Genomic DNA, 21,912 nt, shown 5'->3' with positions numbered 1-21,912 from the left:
TATGCTAGTTTCCATTTTTTATGTGAAAATTCTGAATTGCTTATTGAAAAGACTAAGGTTTAATATTCGATTCCCTTGCAGAAGATGATACATGTGTGCTTCACCTACTTTATCGCTGGATGGCACTGTGTGTTCTTGGGCTGCCCTACGAATGGGATCTCTTTGGTGGTTAAAGTGTTATGTACTCATGTTTCTGGAGAAGGCTTTTTGTATTCTTTTCTAATGTTTGTAATAGCACGTGTTACTTGTTGCCAAGTACATATTACATTTTATGTTGTACTTATTAGTAGGAGAATATTTTAATTTCAATGCAATGCAAAAAATTTTTTTTTTCCCCTTATAAGGCAAAATCTCAGAGAGAGGGCGAAGGGGAGAGATAGAGTGACTCGTGTGTGTGTGTAATTAATTTTAAGCTTATTGTTGAATTAACTTCTCTCTCCATTTGGTAACCTTCCTGTATAGGCCTCTAGGGTAGTGGTTAGGAAACCCTCAGTCTCTCTCTCGTGTGTGTATGTTTGTGTGTGTGTAACTGATTTCAAGCTTATTGTTGAACCCACTTTCCATTTGGTAACCATCCTATATAGGCCTCTAGTGTAGTGGTTAGGAGCATGGACTCTGGAGCCAAACTACATTGATTTAAATGCTCAATATACTACTAAATAGCTGTGACCCTCAAGCAGGTCATGAAATGCTCTATGCTTTAGTTTCCTCATTCACTAAATGGGAATTATAATAGTGTTTGCCTCCAAGGATTGCTGAGGATTAAAATGAATTAATTTTTGTTAAGTGCTTATGTCAGTGCCCATTACATAGTAAGCACTAAATAAGTGTTAGCTTTATGACTATATTATTATTACCAATACCTTAGTTTCTCGTTTTTGTTCTCTTTCCTTCAATCCCTCTTCTGTCCATTTTCACCTTATTACTACTTTCCTTAGCTATGCACGTCCTGCCCTAGGAGCCCATTGGTTGCAGCAAAGACTGATTTTTACCTAAAGCATTTACTTTTTGATAGTCTTGCAATTATGATGTCTTCCATTATGAAGTAAGAGTCTTACTTTGCTACTGCTTTTTTTTTTTTTAAATTTCAATTAAGGTAATGTGCATGTTAAAATACTTCAACCAAAATTAAATGAAACATGCTGATGGCATATTTCTTATTGTAAACATCCACGTGAAGCTTATGGATTCTGGCTGGTTCTTAGACTAGGCAGAGAAGTGAGATAACTTGAACGTTCAGGAATGACCTCTTTGGTAGTCAGCTGTGATGCAAATGTGATCATTTTGAGGAAAAGTACTCCAGTGCACACTGACCTCTTTCACTAAAAGAGATCTTGAGGTAAGTGAGGTCTAGACCTTTAGCATTAAATTGGTGAAAATCAGTACAGTGAAACAAAGCTCAACATGAATTAGTATAGCCAGCACATATTACTCACTATAGGTAAAACTGTTGTTCTCTTTTTTTGTGTCTTGTTTTGTTTTTGGTTCTATCAACAAACTCCTCTTGACTCTAAACTGCATCATTTCCTGAACTTTCCAATGTACTCTCAAGCATGTCCTGCATACATGAAGGATGTCAAAACTCAGAGACAAAATTTTTTTCAAGGTGATTCGTAACAATGGTATTTGACTTTTGTCGCTGCCCAAAATTTATATTAACAACAATGTAAGAAGACACATGACATTGTTTTCCTTCTTCTGTTTTTTAAACGTATCCCTTTTTTTTTTTTTTTTTTGCCTCATGTAACCTCAAAGCATGTTCATGTTCTTCCTTTCCTTTCCCTTCCTTCCCTTACTATCCTCCCTCTCTTCCTTGACTCCTTTGTGTTTCCTTAACTTTCTTTTTTTCTTGAAGTTAGCTACAAGCCATGCATGGCTAAGTAATATTGACCTTATAATTTGGGGACTAGGATAGAATTCCAGATACTTGTTATTTTTGAGTATCTTGATTAAAAAAAAAGATCAGTCACCTTGCTAAAGTAGGCCTGAGGCTGAAAGTGAGGTTAGTGAGGGGGAAAGGAAGGAAGACAGATTTTTTAAAGTAGTGCATTGGGATAGAGACTTCTCGTAGTTGCTCATATTGCATAGTTTTAATGGTGGAAGTGATGACTGTTAGGAGAGTGTCAAGAAATACAAAACCCATTGATGGGAACTGTTTTAGGAACTTCCATTGGTCTTTGTTCTTTCCTCAGTTTTGTCCTCTGTATTTGTTCTTAGGACCTTGGAAGTGGTTTTTGAACAATGCTTTTCTTTTAGTGGGTAGGACTATGAAGTTCATGCCCCAGGGGAAGAGACTGATACATGCAATCATTACTGTCGTGGGAAACACAGATCTATGTATTAGAACAGGATACACTGCAGTCATTTGTGTAGGAATCCACTTAATGTGACTTGAAAGGGAACTTTCCTGACCACTATCATGTCTGGCTTCATGTTCAGACATTCTTACTGAAATACTCATTTAATCAGAGGTTTCTCTTGTGAAGGAATTTTTTTTTTGTCCAGGTTTTCAAGAGTTCCGTCAAATATCTGTATAAGGTTTTTAGACAAATGAAGAAAGCCTGCTTTTGAGAAGCATTGATGGCTTTTTCACTAGAAATAAAAAATTCCAGGTTTTATAGTTTGTTTCTTAAAAATATATGGTTAAATAATTATCTTCTCTTGAAAAACATTTTTTTTTTTTTGCTGACTTCTTACTTTGTGACTTGAAATGTATGTTACAGTCTTCTTTGGTGCTGAAATAACAATGGTTTGAAAAGGAACAAAAAGGAATCTAAAGATGATATTTCAATTTGTCCAACAGTGTTCAATTTAAGCCTTTAATTTTTAAAATTTCAAATAAGCACAGTGACTTGATTTTTTTTTCCCCTATGTTATAGTCTAAGAGTGTATTTTGAATGTGTGTTTTGACCGTAAACCAGGAGTTGCAAAGTCAAATACTTAACTATGCTAGACGGGTAATTAAAATAAGTGAACTGAGTCAGACGAAAAACAATAGGAAATGGTGATGGATATGGACTAAAGAGCCCACATCCTGTCTGAGGAGGGAGTCACTACTCTCGCCAGCATGTACTACCATGTGACATTGTGATCCCAGTGCAGTGGTGTGCTGGTAAATGTTTAACAACTGGTTCGTTAAAACAAGAACAACAACAACAAACTGTCACATGTTGCATTTGCCAATTCTCATGGTGTAAACACTCCCACATAGCTAATTTCAAACCTCTACTATGATTGTCACTGAACATGTTTAGAAGGAATACTAATAATTGGCTCAATGAGCAAGTACAAGCTAGCTCCAGCACAGTGCTAGCCCCAGTGTAGCCAGGTTTGCAATTTTTGAAGAAAACTAATTTTCTTACATAAAATCTCTTGGGTTTTAAAATACTATGTAGGCCAAAAAAATAAAATTAATGAACTAAATCATGCTTATCAGTTGCCAATTTATAATCTCTGACAGTAAATGGATAATACTTTTGGAAATCTTATTAGAAATCAATTTTGCTATTTTATAGTCAAACTGCAGATGTCTAATCAATGGTTCCACTGGTATTTTTTGGAATCAACAATTTTTTTATTTTTATTTTTTTACACATGAAAATGTACTGCTATCAACGGTGTTCTAATATATGTTTAATATTGGTATAAGGTAAAAATTAGTAATTCAGAAATTATTCTTTGATTAATTAGAACAGCCAGTATACTTGGAATTTCTAAAACTGACTAAACCTGGCTTGCCATCTGGGGGAGTTGTTTTTCCTAGATTCATTATTTGTATTAGTAAAAGATGGAAAATATCAGTCTAATTTATTGAAATTACAAAATTGTCATATAGCAAAACCCTAAGTAAGCTGTTTGTGTGTATTCCCTTGGGTGATATTTTTTAAAATTATGTTTTGCAATTCTTCTTACTTTTGAGTATTTTTGAAGCACTTTTTACAATGTTACCCTGAAGTCATACAGACAAGCCTGTGAGGAGGTTAGTGCTATTTTGTAAACTTGACTCAGGGTACAGGACTTTGCTGTCCAAGGGAGTATAATGAGGGCTGAGCTGAGACTGGGTCTCAGGCCTGTTGGATCAGGGTCCAAATTCCTTTTCACTAGACTGCTGAGGATGTAAAAAAGATTAAAAAATTCTGCCGTCTTCAGAACTGTCTAGCCCTTCAGTTGTGGTTAAAGGGTGAATGGAGGATATGGCTAAGATAATGATCGTCGTTGGATGAATATAAGAATTGACACAACAAAGTAGTGACTCCTTAAAGGTTTTATCATATTACAGTCTTCTCACATATAAAACATAGTTGTGGGTATGTTAGAATGCAGATCATATGCAAATCTGCTGAATTAGGGACATATGAGTATATGGATATATGATATACTATGTCATCAAAGGCTGATTGTGTTAGTGTACCTTTGAGGTCTCTTAGGGGTGATGTTGAAAAGTCCAAACATGTCTACAGCTTGCAGCTTAGATCTTAAAAGCCATCCAGTTTGTGCCATGTGGTCTGTTGATGAGGAGTTCTGACTGTGATGTAAGTTAGTGAATTTTTGAAATCAGTTTCCTTGATTTTATTCTCTGGTGAGATGCATTAGTAAGAACAGAGGAACGATTATCCAGGTGTTAGTTGTGTGTCGTGGGATATTCTCAGTGTTCCTGTTCCTGTGAAATGATGGCCATAAAATGGCAGTTATATTTAACAAAAGCATTTTATATGAGTTTGGGGAGGGGGCAAGGAGGTGTGAAAATAACACAATTGTCATGCAAACTCATGTTTGAAGTAAGTCTTCTAGGCCTGTTTTCAATCAAATTGTGTCCCTCAACTCCTCATGTCACTGGGTATTATTATTATAATCTTAGCACATCATCCCTCTAAGTCACTGGGTTTTATAGTGTTTAGTGTGTGTCTTTTACACTAGACTGTTTTTCCACGAGGACAAAAAATTCATTTATTTTCACCATTCTATCTCAGCACCTAGCAGGGTGCCTGAATGAAGTAACAAGTATTTGCTGAATGAAACCAATGAAATGTGCATACGAGATTTTTAAAACTTTCAAATAAAACAGCATTAATATATGAGAATATAAAATGTGTTTTCTCTCACTTGCTATTCTTCAGGTTGTTTTTTAAATCACTGGGTTTGTTTAATTAATACAGCAATCCTTGGCATTATGTACCTGTATTCTTTGCATGAATTTTTGCTTGAAGTGTAAACACATAACATGTATTTTACCTGCTGGATCATTTGGTCACTGAAATCCTGCATTTCTTGTCCTATTCCGTGCTTGGCTTTGCACCTTTCCCTGGAACTCCCATGAGATAGATCACTTTAAGAAGAATCATCACTAAAGAACTTTATCATGTGCTGTGTAGTCTAGTGAGTCTCCCCTGTTATTTTGGGAACCATTCCACAGAAGCTCAAGAGAGCAGTGCAGTACGACATGACCAGAGAAGGACTGTGCCAGCTGTGCAGTGGATCATACAAGTAATCATCAGATTCACCATTACATTCTTGGATTTTGGTTAATCAGAATGATCAGATGTAGGGAGAGTGTCTAAGTTAATTTATTTTGTTTTCATGCTGGGGCTTGGTTCATGAGCTTGTCATATGTGGGGTAGCTCTGTTACTTAATAGTTCTAAGAAAATGCCTGAAATTCAACCAAGAGAACTTCGTTCCTTTAGCTGTAGGGAAAGCTTTTGAACCTTTATTAATTTTTTATTAAAGTCTGGGTAGCCCTGGAAAGGGTAACATCATGAATAACCTTTACTTGATTCCATTTTTGGTGATGTGGCTGTACATTCCCACTGTTGTTCTATTTCTTTCCTCTTTCAGTGCCAAACTTCATATGTTATTAGTATTTGAGGTTTCTGCTTCCTATCCACTAATTATTTTCTTAATGCTTTGCATTAGATTGTACACTCCCATCCTGCTACTGATAATACCTTTGATATACATTCAACACTCTTCCTTCTAACACTCTCCTCCTTTGGCCTTTAGACACCACACCGCCTGTTATTCTTCTCACCTGTTTTTTTGTCCCCTCCTTGGTTGACTCCAGTGGTCTGCCCTTGTCCTGTGCTTTCCCTCCAATTATCCAGGCTAGTCATCCACTTCAGTGGCTTCACCCTTGTGTTAGTTTTCTATTGCTGCATAACAGATTATCAGAAATGCAATATGAAAGGTGCCTTCCAACAACACAAACTATGATTTTATAGTTTCTATGTGTCTGTTGTCTGGTAATGGCTTAGATGGAGTCTCTGCTCAGGTCTTAAAAGGCTGCCATCCAGGTGTCTGCTGGACTGAATTTCTCAGCAGGACCTCAGAGGTCTTTTCCAAGCTCATTTAGATTGTTGGCAGAATACAGTTCCTGTGGCTCTAGAGCTCATGGAGGTTGTGGTTTTCAAGGCCAGCAGGAGCATGACTCTCTGAGCTTCACCTTCTTTTAAAGGTTAGACCAGGCCCACTCAAGATAATCTCTTTTTTGATGAATTCGTTATTAACTGATTACAGACCTAATTATGGGAGTGACATTGCATTGTACAGGATGTATATGCCAGAGGATGGGACTCTTAGTGGCCATCTTAGAATCCTGCCTCCCCCAAACCTCAGTGTAGATGGCCACTAAGTATTCATGACTGTCTCTCATCATTATTCAGGGCTCCAGTGGCTGGATGGCAACTACTCATGGGCGTCTCCAGCTGGACATTCCATCGACACCTTTAAATAAATACCTCTTCCCTAAACAAACAATCCCACTCTAACCTAGCATATTTCGTCACCAAGAAAGCCATTTTTTTCTTTTTCTTTTTTTTGAGATTGAGTCTTGCCCTGTCACCCAGGCTGGAGTACAGTAGTGCAATCTCAGCTCACTGCAACCTCTGCCTCCTTGCAACCTCCACCGTATTCTCCTGCCTCAGCCTCCCGAGTAGCTGGGATTACAGGCGCCTGCCACGTTGCCCAACTAATTTTTGTGTTTTTAGTAGAGATAGGGTTTCACCATGTTGACCAGGCTGGTCTTGGACTCCTGACCTCAGGTGATCTGCCCGCCTCAGCCTCCCAAAGTGCTAGGATTGCAGGCGTGAGCCACCTTGCCCGCCCAAAAAAGCCATTTCTATAAAGTAAATTCACATTTCTTATAAGTTCTGGGCTAAAAACATTGGAACCCTCTTTGTGACTTCTTGTTTATTCCTTATAGTCTGTTCCCAGGACTTGTGATTCCATCCTTTAAATGTCTCTCAGATTTGCCATTTCTTCTTCTTCTTTTTTTTTTTTTTTGAGACGGAGTCTTGCTCTGTTGCCCAGGCTGGAGTGCAGTGGTGCCATCTAAACTCACTGCAGCCTTCGCCTCCCAGGTTCAAGGGATCCTCCTGCCTCAGCGTCCTGAGTAGCTGGGTTTACAGGTGTGAGCCACCGTGCCTGGCCCATTTCTTCTCTTTCATACTATCCATACCTTACAAAGACCTGTGCAAGTTAGCTTATTACCTGTGAGAAGGGGAAACAGTCTAAGGAATGCCTACATGCACTATATTCCATACTTCCATAGTTTTGTGCCACCTTTCTCCCCGTTTTGAAGGGGATAATACATTATTGAATGGTATTACAGGTGGCTCATGCCTGTAATCTTAGCACTTTGGGAGGCTGACGCTGGTGGATCACTTGAGGTCAGGAGTTTGAACATGGGAGGTGGAAGTTGCAGTAAATTGAGATTGTGCCATTGCACTCCAGCCTGGGCAATGGAGTGGGACTCAAAAAAAAAAAAAAAAGAATGATGTTGAAGAAACAGTTACAAAAGAGCACCAGGACATAAAGGCAATGGTAGTCAGAACTGGAGGAAAATGTGACAAATAGAGAATTGGAGAAGGTACTAGAATAACTAAACAAAGCATGTGAAGCCCTTCCCAGAATGAATCACTCCTGTGGAAGAAACAGCCACTTGGGCTGCATGAAACAATGAAATAAATCTACAGAAGTTAGAGGGAAGTAGCCTTTATTCAACTTGTTTGCTTTTGACGTGCTTAGTGCTATCTCATGGAACCTATTGGTCACCCCAGTTACAACAGACTCACCCCACTCCCTATTCCTAGGCCAATTCTTTTTTTAAATTTAAATTTTAAATTTTTTATATTTAAATTTTTTATTTTTTATTTCAATAGGTTTTGGGGGAACAGATGTGTTTGGTTATATGAATAAGTTCTTCAGTAGTGATTTCTGAGATTTTGGTGCACCCATCACCTGAGCAGTGTACACTGTACCAACATGTAATATTTTATCCCTCACTACCCCCCATCGTTTCCTGCAAGTCCCCAAAGTCCAAAGTATCATTCTTATGTCTTTGCATCCTCATAGCTTAACTCCCACATATGAGTGAGAACATAGGATATTTGGTTTTCCATTCTTGAGTTACTTCACTTAGAATAATAATAACAATCATCGTCGTCGTCATCATCATCATCATCATCATCATCATCCAGGTTGCTGTTAATACCATTATTTCATTCTTTTTTATGGCTGAGTAGTACACCACATAAACAGAATTAAAAACAAAAATCACATGATTGCCTCAATGGGCACAGAAAAAGCATTTGACAAAATCCAGCATCCCTATATAATTATGATTAAAACCCCAAGCCAATTCTGACTTCAGGGAAGGTTTGCTGTTTCTTTTCTCTACCCATCCATGGGTCTTTAGCATCACCATGCACTCAATTTTAGCCCCACAGGGTCTTGCTCCTTGAAGATTCCCTCATTGTTCCCTAAGCCACCTTTCCTCCTTTCTTCACCCTGAATATGGGGCCTCAGTGCCTGACATTGTTTCCTAACCCAGCCTCTATGTTTATCCATCTGGTATGTGGGGAAGGAACAAGTGGACTTGGGCTTTGTCACTTCAGTGGGCAGAACCACTAAACGAGGCAAATTTCAGCCTGACCTTCTCATTCTGTGGAGATGCTTTTCTACTATTGTAGCTTTCTGTGGGAATTGTACCTAACTTTCCTCCTTTTCTCTTAAAGCATTTCTTCTTTAAATTCTTCAAATGAGAGGAAAGGGATGTTATTCATTCATTTATTTTTGAGTTTAACTAATAGTTACTGATTGCCTACAGTGTGTTTTGGGAGTGTTCCTGGTGTGGAGAGAGAGCAGGAAACAAATCCTTTGCTTCCTGAAGCTTGCATTCTAGCAGACAGAGAGATTCAGAAGACAAAATGACCTATCTGAGTGAATGAGGGAAGAGTTGACTGAGAGATGACATTTCAAACCATAAACCCTCCTCTTCTACTTTTTTTCTCATTGTCTCCATCGTGCTTAAAACTCCACATCTTCAATTATTCTTTTCTCTTGTATATACAGATGAACTCCAGTTATTTTTTTATTTTTATTTTTTTGAGACAGAGTCTTGCTCTGTGTCCTAGGCTGGAGTGCAGTGGCATGATCATAGTTCTTTGCAGCCTCAATATTCTGGCCTCAAACAGTCCTCCCTTCTCAATCTCCTAAGTAGCTGCTTCTCCAGGTGCACACCACCACATCCAGTTAAATTTTTTTTTTTTTCTTAGCCGAGAAGAGGTCTTACTATATTGCCCAGACTGATCTTGAACTCCTGAGCTCAAACGGTCCTCCTGCCTTGGCCTCCCAAAATGATGGGATTATAGGCATGAGCCACTGTGCCTGGTCAGTTATTTTATTTTATTTTTTTACATCCTCAAAAATAAAACCTTTATTTTTTCTGTTCACCAACGTAAGCTATGGTCCAGTATCTCTCCTCTCCTTTTTACATGAGCCTCTGAGATACCCCTGTGGCTTTCATATTGTTTTCATTCATTCCTTTGCCCCTGTTAATCTGGATTTTGTCCTTGCTGCTTTGTTGACACTGCATTTTAAGAATCATCTATGATCTCCTGGTCATTAAATTTAATGGCTTGTCTCAGTTTTTATTCTCAATAGTTTTCCAAACATGTGACTATGACCACGATATTTTCTTACTGGGAAAGCCCTTTCCCTTGTTTTTGCCTGACTAAATTCTCTTTATCAAAAAATGTTAGCTTGAATGCCACTTTTTATCCCTTCTTAATTTTTTAAAAGCGTCTCTTGTAGCGTTGATCATTTCTATTCTGAATTATAAATAACAAATTAACCTTTCTGAGAGATGAAATTGTTTTATTGATTTTGGGATCTCCCACTACACTTAACAGATTGCCTTGCATATAATAATTATTTATTAAATAACTGTTAAATACATGAAGAAAGTAATAAACACAAGTAAGTTTCATGTCATTTTTAGAACTTTCAAAACTAGAGTTGTAGAATAATGTAATATTTTATATTTATATAATATATTTATATATTATATTTTATATCTGTTATCTAAAATGTATTTGAAGAAGACACTTGAAACTGAAGACTTGCTATCACAGGAATAAATAAGCACACCCTGTCATTAAATGTTGTTTTTCTACATTTCCACTTACTCATCACATTTTGTTTAGTTGTTCATAACCGCTCTTTGAGTCATGTGATTGACTGGGTCAGTGGTTCATGGTAAGAAATATGTTTGATGTATTATTCTCAACACGCTTTTGAAATTCTGTCTCTCTTTGCTGTCTGGTCTTACCTCTGGCATTTGATACCCAGTTTCCTCATATGTCTGATTTTGATTCATATGGATTGGGAAAATTATTCTCAGTATAATGTGATCTGTTTTTCTTTTGAGTTCATAAGTAATATACATATCAATATGATCTGACTGTTGTTAATGACAATTCAGAGGAAGGGGTAATAGTTATGTTCCTTTCATTAAGTTAAAAAATGACTATGAAGAGAGTAATTCCATTATGTGTTTTTTCTTTCGTAAGTAAATAAAAGTAGAGATTTTAAAATTATGTAACAACTCTACTGGTTTTCAATGTTTACAGGTAAAATATTTATGGTTTGAAGTTTATTTCTAATTACATTGCAGTAGAAGCCAAACCATATTTGCAGCAAAACAGAAAATTTTGAATAAGTACTGCATCATGTATTATGTAATAATTAAGGTCAAATTTATCTGTAGAGGTTCACCTAATTGGAAAGGATGCTCAATCACTATTTTTTTCTTTACCAAGTAGTAAATTCCAACTAAACTTTTCCAGGATCAGGGCCACTCAGAAATTCTGAGAAGTCTGATTCTGTATCTAATTTGGTATAGAATGCCAGAAACCAGGCTAGGTGAGTTCAGATCCTGGCTTGTCCACTTACTAGGCATATAACCTTGGGCAGATTATCAGACTACTCAGTGCTTCAGTTTTCTCATCTCTAAAATGGGGTTATCATAGTACCTCTCCCATAAAGTTATGAGGATTAAATGAGATAATTCATGTAAAATGCTTAGAACAGTGTACAGTAAGTGTTAGCTCTGATCAGTCATCAATACTAGAAACAATGATAAATGTGGCACTGATGGGTAGAATACTGATTCTCTTTTTCACATGGCATGGCCAATATATCTTGTGTACTCTGGGGTCTTTTTTCCTTCTCGACCCTAGTTATTCTGAAAAAATTTGTTCACCTTAAGGTGTGAGGGACTAAGTGAAGCAAGTTAAATTGCAAAGGGAGTTTGACATGTAAAGTAACAGTATTAGGTTAAAAAGGGAGATGCCAGAAACTCGAAATCTCTTCCTGAGGTGAGGTCCAATTTTTCTTCTTGAAAGTTATGTTTTCTATGAATGCTAGCCCCTTCATTTCTCTTTTAGCAATTTTTTCCCTGTAAGACATTTTATAGTTAGTAGATGAGTGAGGTTGAGCAGAAGGATGTGAGAATTTATTGGTTTAGTTAACTGTGTGTTTTCTTAGTACAGGGGACAGTAGAGGACTTCCAGTCCATTCCATTGATATAGGGGGACTTGCCTGGAATATAAAATGTGAAGCCAAGGATACAACCAAAGATACAAAGGTAAAGCTACTCACTACCTGGGTGAAAGCGGCAGGGAGCAGAAAGTCTGAACAGAGAGGAGGTAGTGGCTTAGGGATGGTGTACAGAGTACAGTGACCTGGGTTTGGGTCAGGATTTTTCCATTGTCAACTGTGAGACCTAGACAGCATATTTAATCTCCTTGGTCTTTAGTTTTTTCTTACAAAATGGGAGTTGTAATGTGACTTAATTTGCTTTCATTCATTGCCTGTGCATACGCCATAATGACCAGGTGATTTAATTATAGAAATCAGTGCCTTCCTATTACACTTGGAATAATATCTGAGATCCTTACCCAGGCCTGCAAGGACCTATATGATATGGCCCTTTATACTTTCCTGACCCCTTCTTGTACTACTGTCTCTTTTACTTAGTGAGTTCCAACTACAATGGCCCTCTTTCTGTTCTTCACTGTATGTAAGCTTTTTAGCATATTAAAGTCTTCTACCTAGTTGATCTCACTGCCTAGAAAGATTTTTTCTAGGCCAGGCACAGTGGCTCATGCATGTAATGCCAGCATTTGGGAGGCCCAAGCAGGCAGATCATTTGAGGTCAGGAGTTCGAGACCAGCCTGGCCAACCTGGTGAAACCGTGTCTCTACTAAAAATGCAAAGATTAGCTGGGCATGGTGTTGTGCACCTGTAATCCCAGCTACTTGGGAGGTTGAGTCAGAAGAATTGCTTGAACTTCGTAGGTGGAGGTCAATGAGCTGAGATTGTGCCACTGTACTCCAGCCTGGCCAACAGAGTGAGACTCTGTCTCAAACCAAAGGAAAAATTTCTCCCAGGTTTTAGCATGCCTTCTCCAGGCCTTAAATTAAATATAACATCTTCAAAGAGGCCTCTACTAAACCCATTAGTTTAAAAGAGCACTCTGTGATTCTGTTGCATTTTTTTTCATAGCATGAATCATTTCTTGGTATTTTTCTGTATGTTTATGTCTGAATGTAGCTTACCCTAGAATGTAAGCTTCATGAGAGTAGGACTATGTCTTTCTCCTTCTCTGCTGTATCCCAGTATCTAGAGCAATTCCTGGCACATAGTAGGTGTGATATCAGTGTTTTTTTTTTTTTTTTTTTTTTTTTTTTGAGATGGAGTCTCACTCTGTTTTCAGACTGTAGTGCAATGGCTCTATCTCGGCTCACTGCAACCTCCGCCTCAAGTGATTCTCCTACCTCAGCCTCCCTTGTAGCTGGGATTATAGACACCCACCGCCACACCCAGCTAATTTTTGTATTTTTAGTAGAGATGGGGTTTCATCATGTTGGCCAGGCTATTCTTGAACTCCTGACCTCAAGTGATCCACCTGCCTTGGCCTCCCAAAGTGCTGGGATTACAGGCATGAGCCACTGCACCTGGCTTATGTCAGCGTTTTTTCAATAAAGTATGGAATAAATAAGGTGCTGATTGACACTGAAATAAATATTTGCTCTTTACCCTAAAACTCCTATTCTCTTTATGCTTTCCTATAAGACTGGGAAAGGAAATAGGAAGGTGAGCCCAGAGCATCTTATATTGTCACAAAGTAAGGGAGTACTAAAAACAAAGTGCTAAAATGACGTGTGGTATGTGAAAGGGACACAGGTACCCATGGAGAGAGGTCCCAGTGGCCAAAACTGGAATAATTTGATCAAAAACAAAAAAGTGGTATTGAATTATAACCAAAAAAGTATTTAAAAAAAAAAAAACCACATGACCATGCTGATTTAAATAAATGATTGAATAAATAAATAAATAAAGGGAGACAAATGTGTGCCAATTCTAAATAATTATGTAGATACTCCACCCTCCAGAAGCAGGACCATCACTTTCTATCCTTTAAGTATAGGCTGCATGTAGTGACATTCTTCCAAAGAGTACAGTATGGAAAGGGGGAGGAAAAAAGAATAATCTTACAGCAGAGAAAACTAATAAACACTACCTCAGCTAGGTGATCAAGATTGATTGTTGACACTGTATATCTTTGATATGATATGTTGAAAATGGTGCTTTTCTTTTATGGTCTTTCTTTTAAAATCTCATAACTCCAGTCTAATTATGAGTAAAACATCACAAAAATCCCAGTTGAGGAAAATTCTACAAAATACCTGATCAGTTTCATCAAAACTTTCAGTGCATAAAAAATAAGGAATGTATGAGGAACTGTCAGAGCGAAGAGAAGCCAGGATGACTAAATACAGAGATAGAATGACTAAATACAATATGGTATCCTGGGTAGGATCTTGGAATAGGAAAAGTATATGAAGTGAAAAGTCAGGAAATCCGAGTGTATGGGTTTTAGTTAATAATAAGTGTCAATATTGGCTCTGTAATTGTTAAGAAGGCACTCACTAATGTAGGATGGTAATAACAGGGATACTGGATATGGAATAGATGGGAATTCTCTGTACTATCTTGGGTTTTCTATAAATTGAACACTGTTCTGAACTAAAAAGTTTGTTTCAGATAAACTTCAAACAAAATGTTATGAATATTTTTTCACGATGCTATATTGTTTTGTTGTGTCATTTAAGTGCCTATTCATCTTCTGTTGTTATATACAGATGTCATAGCTTATTTAAAACACTCATTCTTGGGCATTTAAATTGGTTCTAGTAGTTTGTACCTACATCTTTGATCATCCCTTTGGTGATAGAGGAAGGACTGTTTTTGCATGGAAATTTTATCTTCTCTTGTTTGATATTATTTCTGATTTCTTCTCTTATTTTATCTCTGTTTCCCCCTGGGTTAGAACTTTAAATACTTTCTATATGCTAATGAGTCCTGCCTAATTGATTATATCACAGGCATCTCAAATTCAACACATTCAGAGATGGACTTTTATTTTCTTTCCCCTTCAATTACTTCTCTCTCTGATTTCCCTTTTTCTGTTAATGCTGTCATAGTTTACCCGGATATTCAGCAGGACTGTGGGAGTTAAGTTTGGTTTCTCCTTTCTGTCACCATTCTATCTGCATCCTCTGCCCATACAGTCTTTCACATGCTCTGCCTGTTCTGCTCTTAAAATGTATCTTAAACCCAGGATTTCCCATGTCCACTGCTACCAACCTTCTCTGAGCTATCTATCATCAAATTATGCCTGGACCTTTATAATATCCCTAACAATCCCCTTTCTTTCTTGCCTCTTTTTAGTTCACTCTTTGAATATAATTACAAATGTGGGGGGATCCCTATGGGTTTTAAATAGAAGAATGACGATACCATTTGTGATTGTTCTGAAATGATCATTCTGCAAGATGTGCAAAGAATGGTTTCTTGCCATTACTACAATGACTGACCTCTGTCTGCCTTTCTCTTTCATTTCATTTCAGTCTCTTTCTCACCATGGTTTAGTTATATTGGTCTTCTTTCAGTTTTGTTCTTTCAACCCCTTTCCTGGCTTTGAGCTTTCACACATGTTACTCTTTGTTTTCCAGTTTTGTCTTCCATCCTTCTTTCCCCATGGCAGGTCCTATAATTCTTTGTTTAGTTATTTTCTCCACTATTTCAAAGAAGGCAAAACTATATCTTTTTCATTTCCTTATGTATACTCAGTACCTAGCATAAAGCCTTACACATAGCAACACTCAGGAGTTGCTGAGTAATTAAACAAGTAGTAATTACCATTTTCATTCATTTGTTAAAAATAGTGTTCAGGATCTGTGTTAAGTGCTATGGAAACATACAAAGGGTTTAAAATAAATAAGTCTTACCTTGAAAGAGCTCCTAATTTAAAAGGAGGGATAGGAGAATATATAAATAATATTGTAGCATGGAGGAAGGCAATGTTGTTGGAGTAAAGTTCTGTTACTAACCAGCTGTATGTCCTCACATAAGTTTGTTTTTTTTTTTTTTGAGACAGAGTTTTGGTCTTGTTGCCCAGGCTGGAGTGCAATAGCATGATCGATCTCGGCTCACTGCAACCTCCGCCTCCTGGGTTCAAGCGATTCTTCTGCCTCAGCCTCCCGAGTAGCTGGGATTACAGGCATGCCCCACCACGCCCAGTTAATTTTTTATATTTTTAGTAGAGACGGAGTTTCTCCATGTTGGTTAGGTTGGTCTCAAACTCCCGACCTCAGGTGATCCACCTGCCTCGGCCTCCCAAAGTGTTGGGATTACAGGCATGAGCCACCGCACCTGGCCAAGTTATTTTTCTTCTATGTTCCTTTATGTGTCCGTTTGGATATTAAGGAGTTTGACTAGACTCTTGTAAGGCTTTGCTTCTCAACTCTGGTGTGCCATTAATACTACACTGGTGAAATTATTTTTTTCCAGGTTTCCATCCCGGAAAAACCTGATTCATTTGTTATGGGGTGGGTTCTAGGAATCCCATAGGTGATTGGGATGTGTGGGTAGGTTAAGGAAGTAGTGACCTAACTCCTTCCAGTTTTGACATCTTATATTCTAGTTGTAGTACAAGGAAGACTGTGAAAGTGCAGCAGAAATCAGATAAATTAAGTGTTGTATTCATTCAGGGACAGGGAATATAATCTCTTGCTTGCTGGCTGGGATTGGGGCTTAATGGAAAAGATGATGTTGAAATGGACTTTGAGGAGTAGGTGGAAATGTGGGCAGGTGGATGATTGCATGTTTAGTGTTGAGTTCAACTTAGCTGTAGGCCAGAAGACACACAAGGGAAGCGGGGGGAAATGACCTGTTTTGATGCAATGGACCATGGTTCTAGTCTTGTTTTTCTCATTTTACCTGTCACATTTGGTTGTCCTTTTGAATTTGAAAGATTGTATTATTGCAGCTTGATCCTCATTCGGTGGAAGTGGAGCATGTGGTGAGAGACACCATGGGACTGCTTTGGGAAATATTTGGGCATATTCTTCCTCAAGCCTTTTGGGGCTGTGCTCTTTGAGATCCATTTTGACCCCCCGATTGGTTTTCTGGTTAGAAACAAAGAATATCAGGACCCACTCTGTTATCTAAAATAATAGTTTGCTGTCAGAATGATTATTATTAAACCAAAGTTGGCTTTTTTGTTTAGATGAAACCATAAAAAGGCAACATTCTGAGTAAATTACATAGCGTCCACTTGATGAAATAATAAGCCTAAGTTTAGGGAATGAAAGTAATGATCTAATGCAGTATTTAGAATGGGTATACAGTATATAGTTATTAACCAAAAAGTCACATCCTGCATTCTTTTAATTTGTGCAAAATTTGTCATTAATTGCCCAGGAAACCTCTGATTTTTTTCATACATAATCACATCATAGCTATTGACTTTCTCTCCCTTCTCCTGCCTTAAAATACATCCCTGTAAATAGTAGATTACTTTCAGATTGGTAATACCGCCTTTAAACATTGAGTTGCTAAGTTTAGCCATGTTGCTCTCTTTCTTAAAATATAGAATTCTTTTTTCCCCAACGTTGCCTTTGAGTTGTTACTGACAAATCACATTTTTTTTTGTTTGTTTGTTTGTTTTTTGTTTTTGTTTTTTTTTTGAGACTCTGTTGCTGAGGCTGGAGTGCAGTGGTGTGATCACCGCTCACTGCAGCCTTGACCTCCCCAGGCTCAGGTGATCCTCCCACCTTTTTTTTGTTTGTTTTGTATTTTTAGTAGAGACAGGATTTTTTTTTTTTTTTTTTTTTTTTTTGAGACGGAGTCTCGCTCTGTCGCCCAGGCTGGGGTGCAGTGGCCAGATCTCAGCTCACTGCAAGCTCCGCCTCCCGGGTTTACGCCATTCTCCTGCCTCAGCCTCCCAAGTAGATAGCTGGGACTACAGGCGCCCGCCACCTCGCCCGGCTAGTTTTTTGCACTTTTTAGTAGAGACGGGGTTTCACCGTGTTAGCCAGGATGGTCTCGATTTCCTGACCTCGTGATCTGCCCGTCTCGGCCTCCCAAAGTGCTGGGATTACAGGCTTGAGCCACCGCGCCCGGACAAGACAGGATTTTGCTATGTTGCCCAGGCAGGTCTCAAACTCCTGGGCTCAAGCGATCCACCTGCCTCAGCCTCCCAAAGTGCTAGGATTACAGGCATGAGCCACCACGCCTGGCCCACAGTTTGTTTTTTCATGGCAATTGGCTTAAAATTTTATTTAATCCTTCTGCCCAACGTGAGCTGCTAATTCTGAAATGCTTTTTGTTTTCATTAACTACCACTGTATGGAGGAGGCAATGTATATAGTATTCTACTTGCAAACAGTTTGAGAGATGGGTTTTGATTCTTCATTCAAACTCATTCTAAATGGGGCAGGGTCAGAAACACAGAAGTCAAAAATTGAAAAGAAAGAATAAGATAGTAGGTAAGGAATGGGGCAGCCAAGCTGATATCCAGCTAGGAATCCGGTCCTTCCCTATCCCTGGCAACTATCTTAGATCAATTTAGGATTTATAAGTTGGCCTGTGATCATCCAGCCACCTCACCACCTCTTGCAGCCCTTGATGATGTTGATCTATTGACTTTGAAATTAGAGAAGTAGAAATAACAAGCCTTTTGTGATTGACTACTTGCACAGAATAACCTTTACTAATTTAAATTCTTGGCCTTTGGTAGCAACAGAACCCCTTAGAGAGTGACATTTGCCATGATTTATTTGAATGAAAAAATAAATAAAAAGAATAATAACATAGCTAGATCTGAAAAGAGACCTCAAAATTCAGAAAATGTCTCCAATTTCAGGAAGGGGTGTCATGGGAAAATAACTGCTATTGCATCCCTTGTGTCTTTTTTTTTTTTTAAGACAGAGTTTTGCTCTTGTTGCCCAGGCTGGAGTGCAATGGTGTGATCTCAGCTCACTGCAACCTCTGCCTCCTGGGTTCAAGCAATTCTCCTGTCTCAGCCTCCCAAGTAGCTGGGATTACAGGCATGTGCCACCATGCCTGGCTAATTTTGTATTTTTAGTAGAGATGGAGTTTCTCCATGTTGGTCAGGCTGGTCTCGAACTCCCAATCTCAGGTGATCCACTGCCTCGGCCTCCCAAAGTGCTGGGATTACAGGTATGAGCCACTGCTCCCGGCCCCTCATGTCTTTTTATCTGCCAGATTGTTAAGAGGAATAATAGAGCCCGAAGTGTACACCAAATTTGCCTTGTAAGCACACTGAAGATTACTTACTATTTTGCAAATTGTGTTTTGTGTTCATGCTGCTTGAGTGGTGGTGCAGGACTGCTTCTGCTTCATCCAGAGCACTTGAAATATTATCTGCTTACATATTTATATATTAGGATTTCATGTATTATTTAGTTGAATACAAGAGTTCTGCTTTTAAAAAAATTTGAAAACCTTTGGTTTAGCTGAAATGCCCAAGACTTTATAGAGAATGTATCAGAAGATCAAAGAAGTAAATTATATACCCACAGTCATGGAACTATTTAGAGGTCGACAGAGAGAAACCATCCAGGTTTCAACTGTCCATGTCTGGACTTCCTATCTAGGGCATTTTTGCTACAAAATGTTGATTTGATTTTCCATTTTGAAAGACACAGAAGTGATCTGTGAAATGGTGATTAGCACTAGGCGGCCCCAGGCAGCCCTGGAATGCTCCATGGTTCAAATGCCCAAGACCAGATGGAAGTCCAGAAGTGGATGACTCAAAGTTTATTAGTTTTGCCACCTGGGCTGTACAGCCAAACCAGCTGCCACAAGGCAGTTCCAATTTTGACAGAGCAGTAAATGAACATAAAAGTGAGTTTAAGTCCCAAGAATAAAGTAAAGGAGAATGGCTGCAGCAGTAAGGAGATTCATCCAGGCTGAGTCGTATTGATATTTCTTGTAGGAAGCACAGCTGCTGTGCTAGGTAGGGGGCAAGAAATGGCCTGAAAAATCATGCCTTGAGTTGTTCCAGGAGCCAATCTCAATTTGGGGTATGTTTTAATGACTGGCTTGCTAGGTTTTCCAGTTGCATCTGACGATCTAGAAAGGGAAAAGCAAGCTGATGCATCATGATGATGTTGTGTGACCAGAACCACTTTTTATTCTTTTCTGGAATCCATGGAAAATCGTTTGATCACCTCCTTTCCATAGTTCTGTGGTGGTGGAGCCATACGTATTCATTGGAACATAAGATCCTTGTGGCAGATCACCAGGAATCAATTCATTATCCTCATATTATCGTCATATTGAGTTGAACTATTGTAGATTTGTCAAGATCTGTCCATGAACTACTACAGTAGTCAGAAATTGACTGTAAGATTTTTGATGACCCCTTTAATAGATCTGCAGCTCTCAAAAACTGAATTGGGTATGACAATGAGCACACGGGACTAGGAACAGATTGGGAGAGGTATAGTCATGTTTCTTTAAATGAGGATGATCCACTAATTAATTTTAAAAAGTCAAATAATCTTGATCTTTTGTATCAGAATGCTTTGGGCAGAAAGTAACAGAAAACCTGGCTAAACTGACTTAAATATAATGGAGGTTTATTATTACTGCTTTTTTAGGTCATCAGAAATGTAGAGGAATGTGGCTCCTGGCTTTGGTTCATCTACTCAGTGATGACACAGGTTCTTTTTGTGTTATCTTGGTGCAAAATAAAAGGAGACACATGCAGAGGGGAAAAAAATGTACGAGTTGCTGATGTATATTGCTGTGGGTTTGGTGATAAAGGCTGGACCATGGTTTCATCTGCTTGGTCAACCTCTGCTTTTAGATAATCTTTTTAGGGGTTGAATGTTTATGTATTTGTATTTCTCAGTTGATTGTTATTTAGTCTCATGCAATAATGTAATACCGTTCTTCATTTGTGTGATAAAAGTACAAATGCCTGTATATTTTCTAACTTGATGGACAGTTTTTTTTTTCTTCTACTATGAGATGAAGTGAAATTACTTTCATAATACAACATTCTCTTTATGAGTATAGATAAACTAGCTGTTCTATTTTATTTATTTACTTTTTTTCCTGGTAGGTGGCGTGTTTGTCCCACATAGCTGCAAATTATCTTATTGTTCGAAAGGAAGCAAAACGTTGGGGTACAGCTCATGGCAGTATTGTTCCTTACCAGGTAAGACTACAGCAGTCTAGGGTTGGGCTATTGTAATTTGCAGTTTTATATGATGTGTTTTTGGAAAATGATTTCTTTCTATACACAAATCCTTAAGGTTTTTTTTTTTTTTTTTTAATGTATCTGTGTCTGGCTATAACAAGGTTCTGTCGTTCACATTAAGTTCTGTTGTGCATAGTTCTTCATCAAAAAGAGATTAGTAACAGGACCCCTAAACAGATCAAAGGAACTCATTGAAAATAAGTGACTTTTGGGCTCAGATGATGGTTTTCTTTTTTTTTTTTTTCCCACCTAAAAGAGGCACTGACTGTAGCCATTTTATAAAGCATGATTTGTTAACCATGTCAGTTATAAAACAAATGTTACCTACCCCATCTGACAATAATATTCTCTCAGGATTGAAGTAAAATGAAAATTTGCGTGTGATGGTTCTTCATTTTTGGAACAAAGCAGATGGCTCAGGAGCTGCTGTTCTTTATTAAGTGTCTAAACTTGTCCTTAGGAATTCTTGACTTTGGCTAGTGTAAATGAATATGTGAAGTAACTGTGGTCTTTCAAAAATAAAATTTAAAACAAAACCTAGCTCTTCTTCCAATCCCTAACCTTTGCTTGGTCCAGTTGCACCGTATGTTGTTCTATTTATTAATGTATCTGCATATCTTCTGTACTCTATTGCAAGCTCTTAAGAGTAGAGGTGACTTTTTCTTCATTGTATGTCTTCTCACAATCAATGGAAGCACATGTTAGGTACTGTATACATATCTGTGGGGTGAATGAGTGAATTTTACTGGAGTCATTTCAATGCTAGTGCTCTTGGGAGAAAACAAAAACGTCAGCATTTTTCATTTGCCAGGAAATTAATCAACCCTGCTAATCATCCTTTTAGCTTTAAGACATTATTTCCTTAGGCAAAACTAGTTTCCTTTCAATTTTTTAAAATCAGAATTTGAGGAAAGCAGTGACCCAATGTGAACCTAGGATTATTCCCTCTCTGTTTATATTCATGGCCCCTTACTTGAGGCATTACTATGATTTCACT

General features: G+C 38.1%; 1 protein-coding gene across 6 annotated transcripts in view; it reads left to right on the top strand.

Moving 5' to 3' along the window:
• The window catches only part of SUGCT (succinyl-CoA:glutarate-CoA transferase), a 747,336-nt gene that overhangs the window by 166,727 nt on the left and 558,697 nt on the right, over positions 1-21,912 (top strand). For all 6 annotated transcript variants that reach the window (XM_073008940.1, XM_073008939.1, XM_073008938.1 and 3 more), the window contains one exon: positions 20,778-20,873. In XM_073008940.1, coding sequence (XP_072865041.1) covers positions 20,778-20,873 — 96 coding nt within the window. The remainder of the gene's footprint in view (positions 1-20,777; positions 20,874-21,912) is intronic.

Source organism: Chlorocebus sabaeus, chromosome 21 (genome assembly GCF_047675955.1).
Source record: "Chlorocebus sabaeus isolate Y175 chromosome 21, mChlSab1.0.hap1, whole genome shotgun sequence".
NCBI classification, from domain to species: Eukaryota; Metazoa; Chordata; class Mammalia; order Primates; family Cercopithecidae; genus Chlorocebus; species Chlorocebus sabaeus.
The sequence above is the reverse complement of the archived record's forward strand: the minus strand, read 5'-3'. Positions and strand labels throughout refer to the sequence as shown.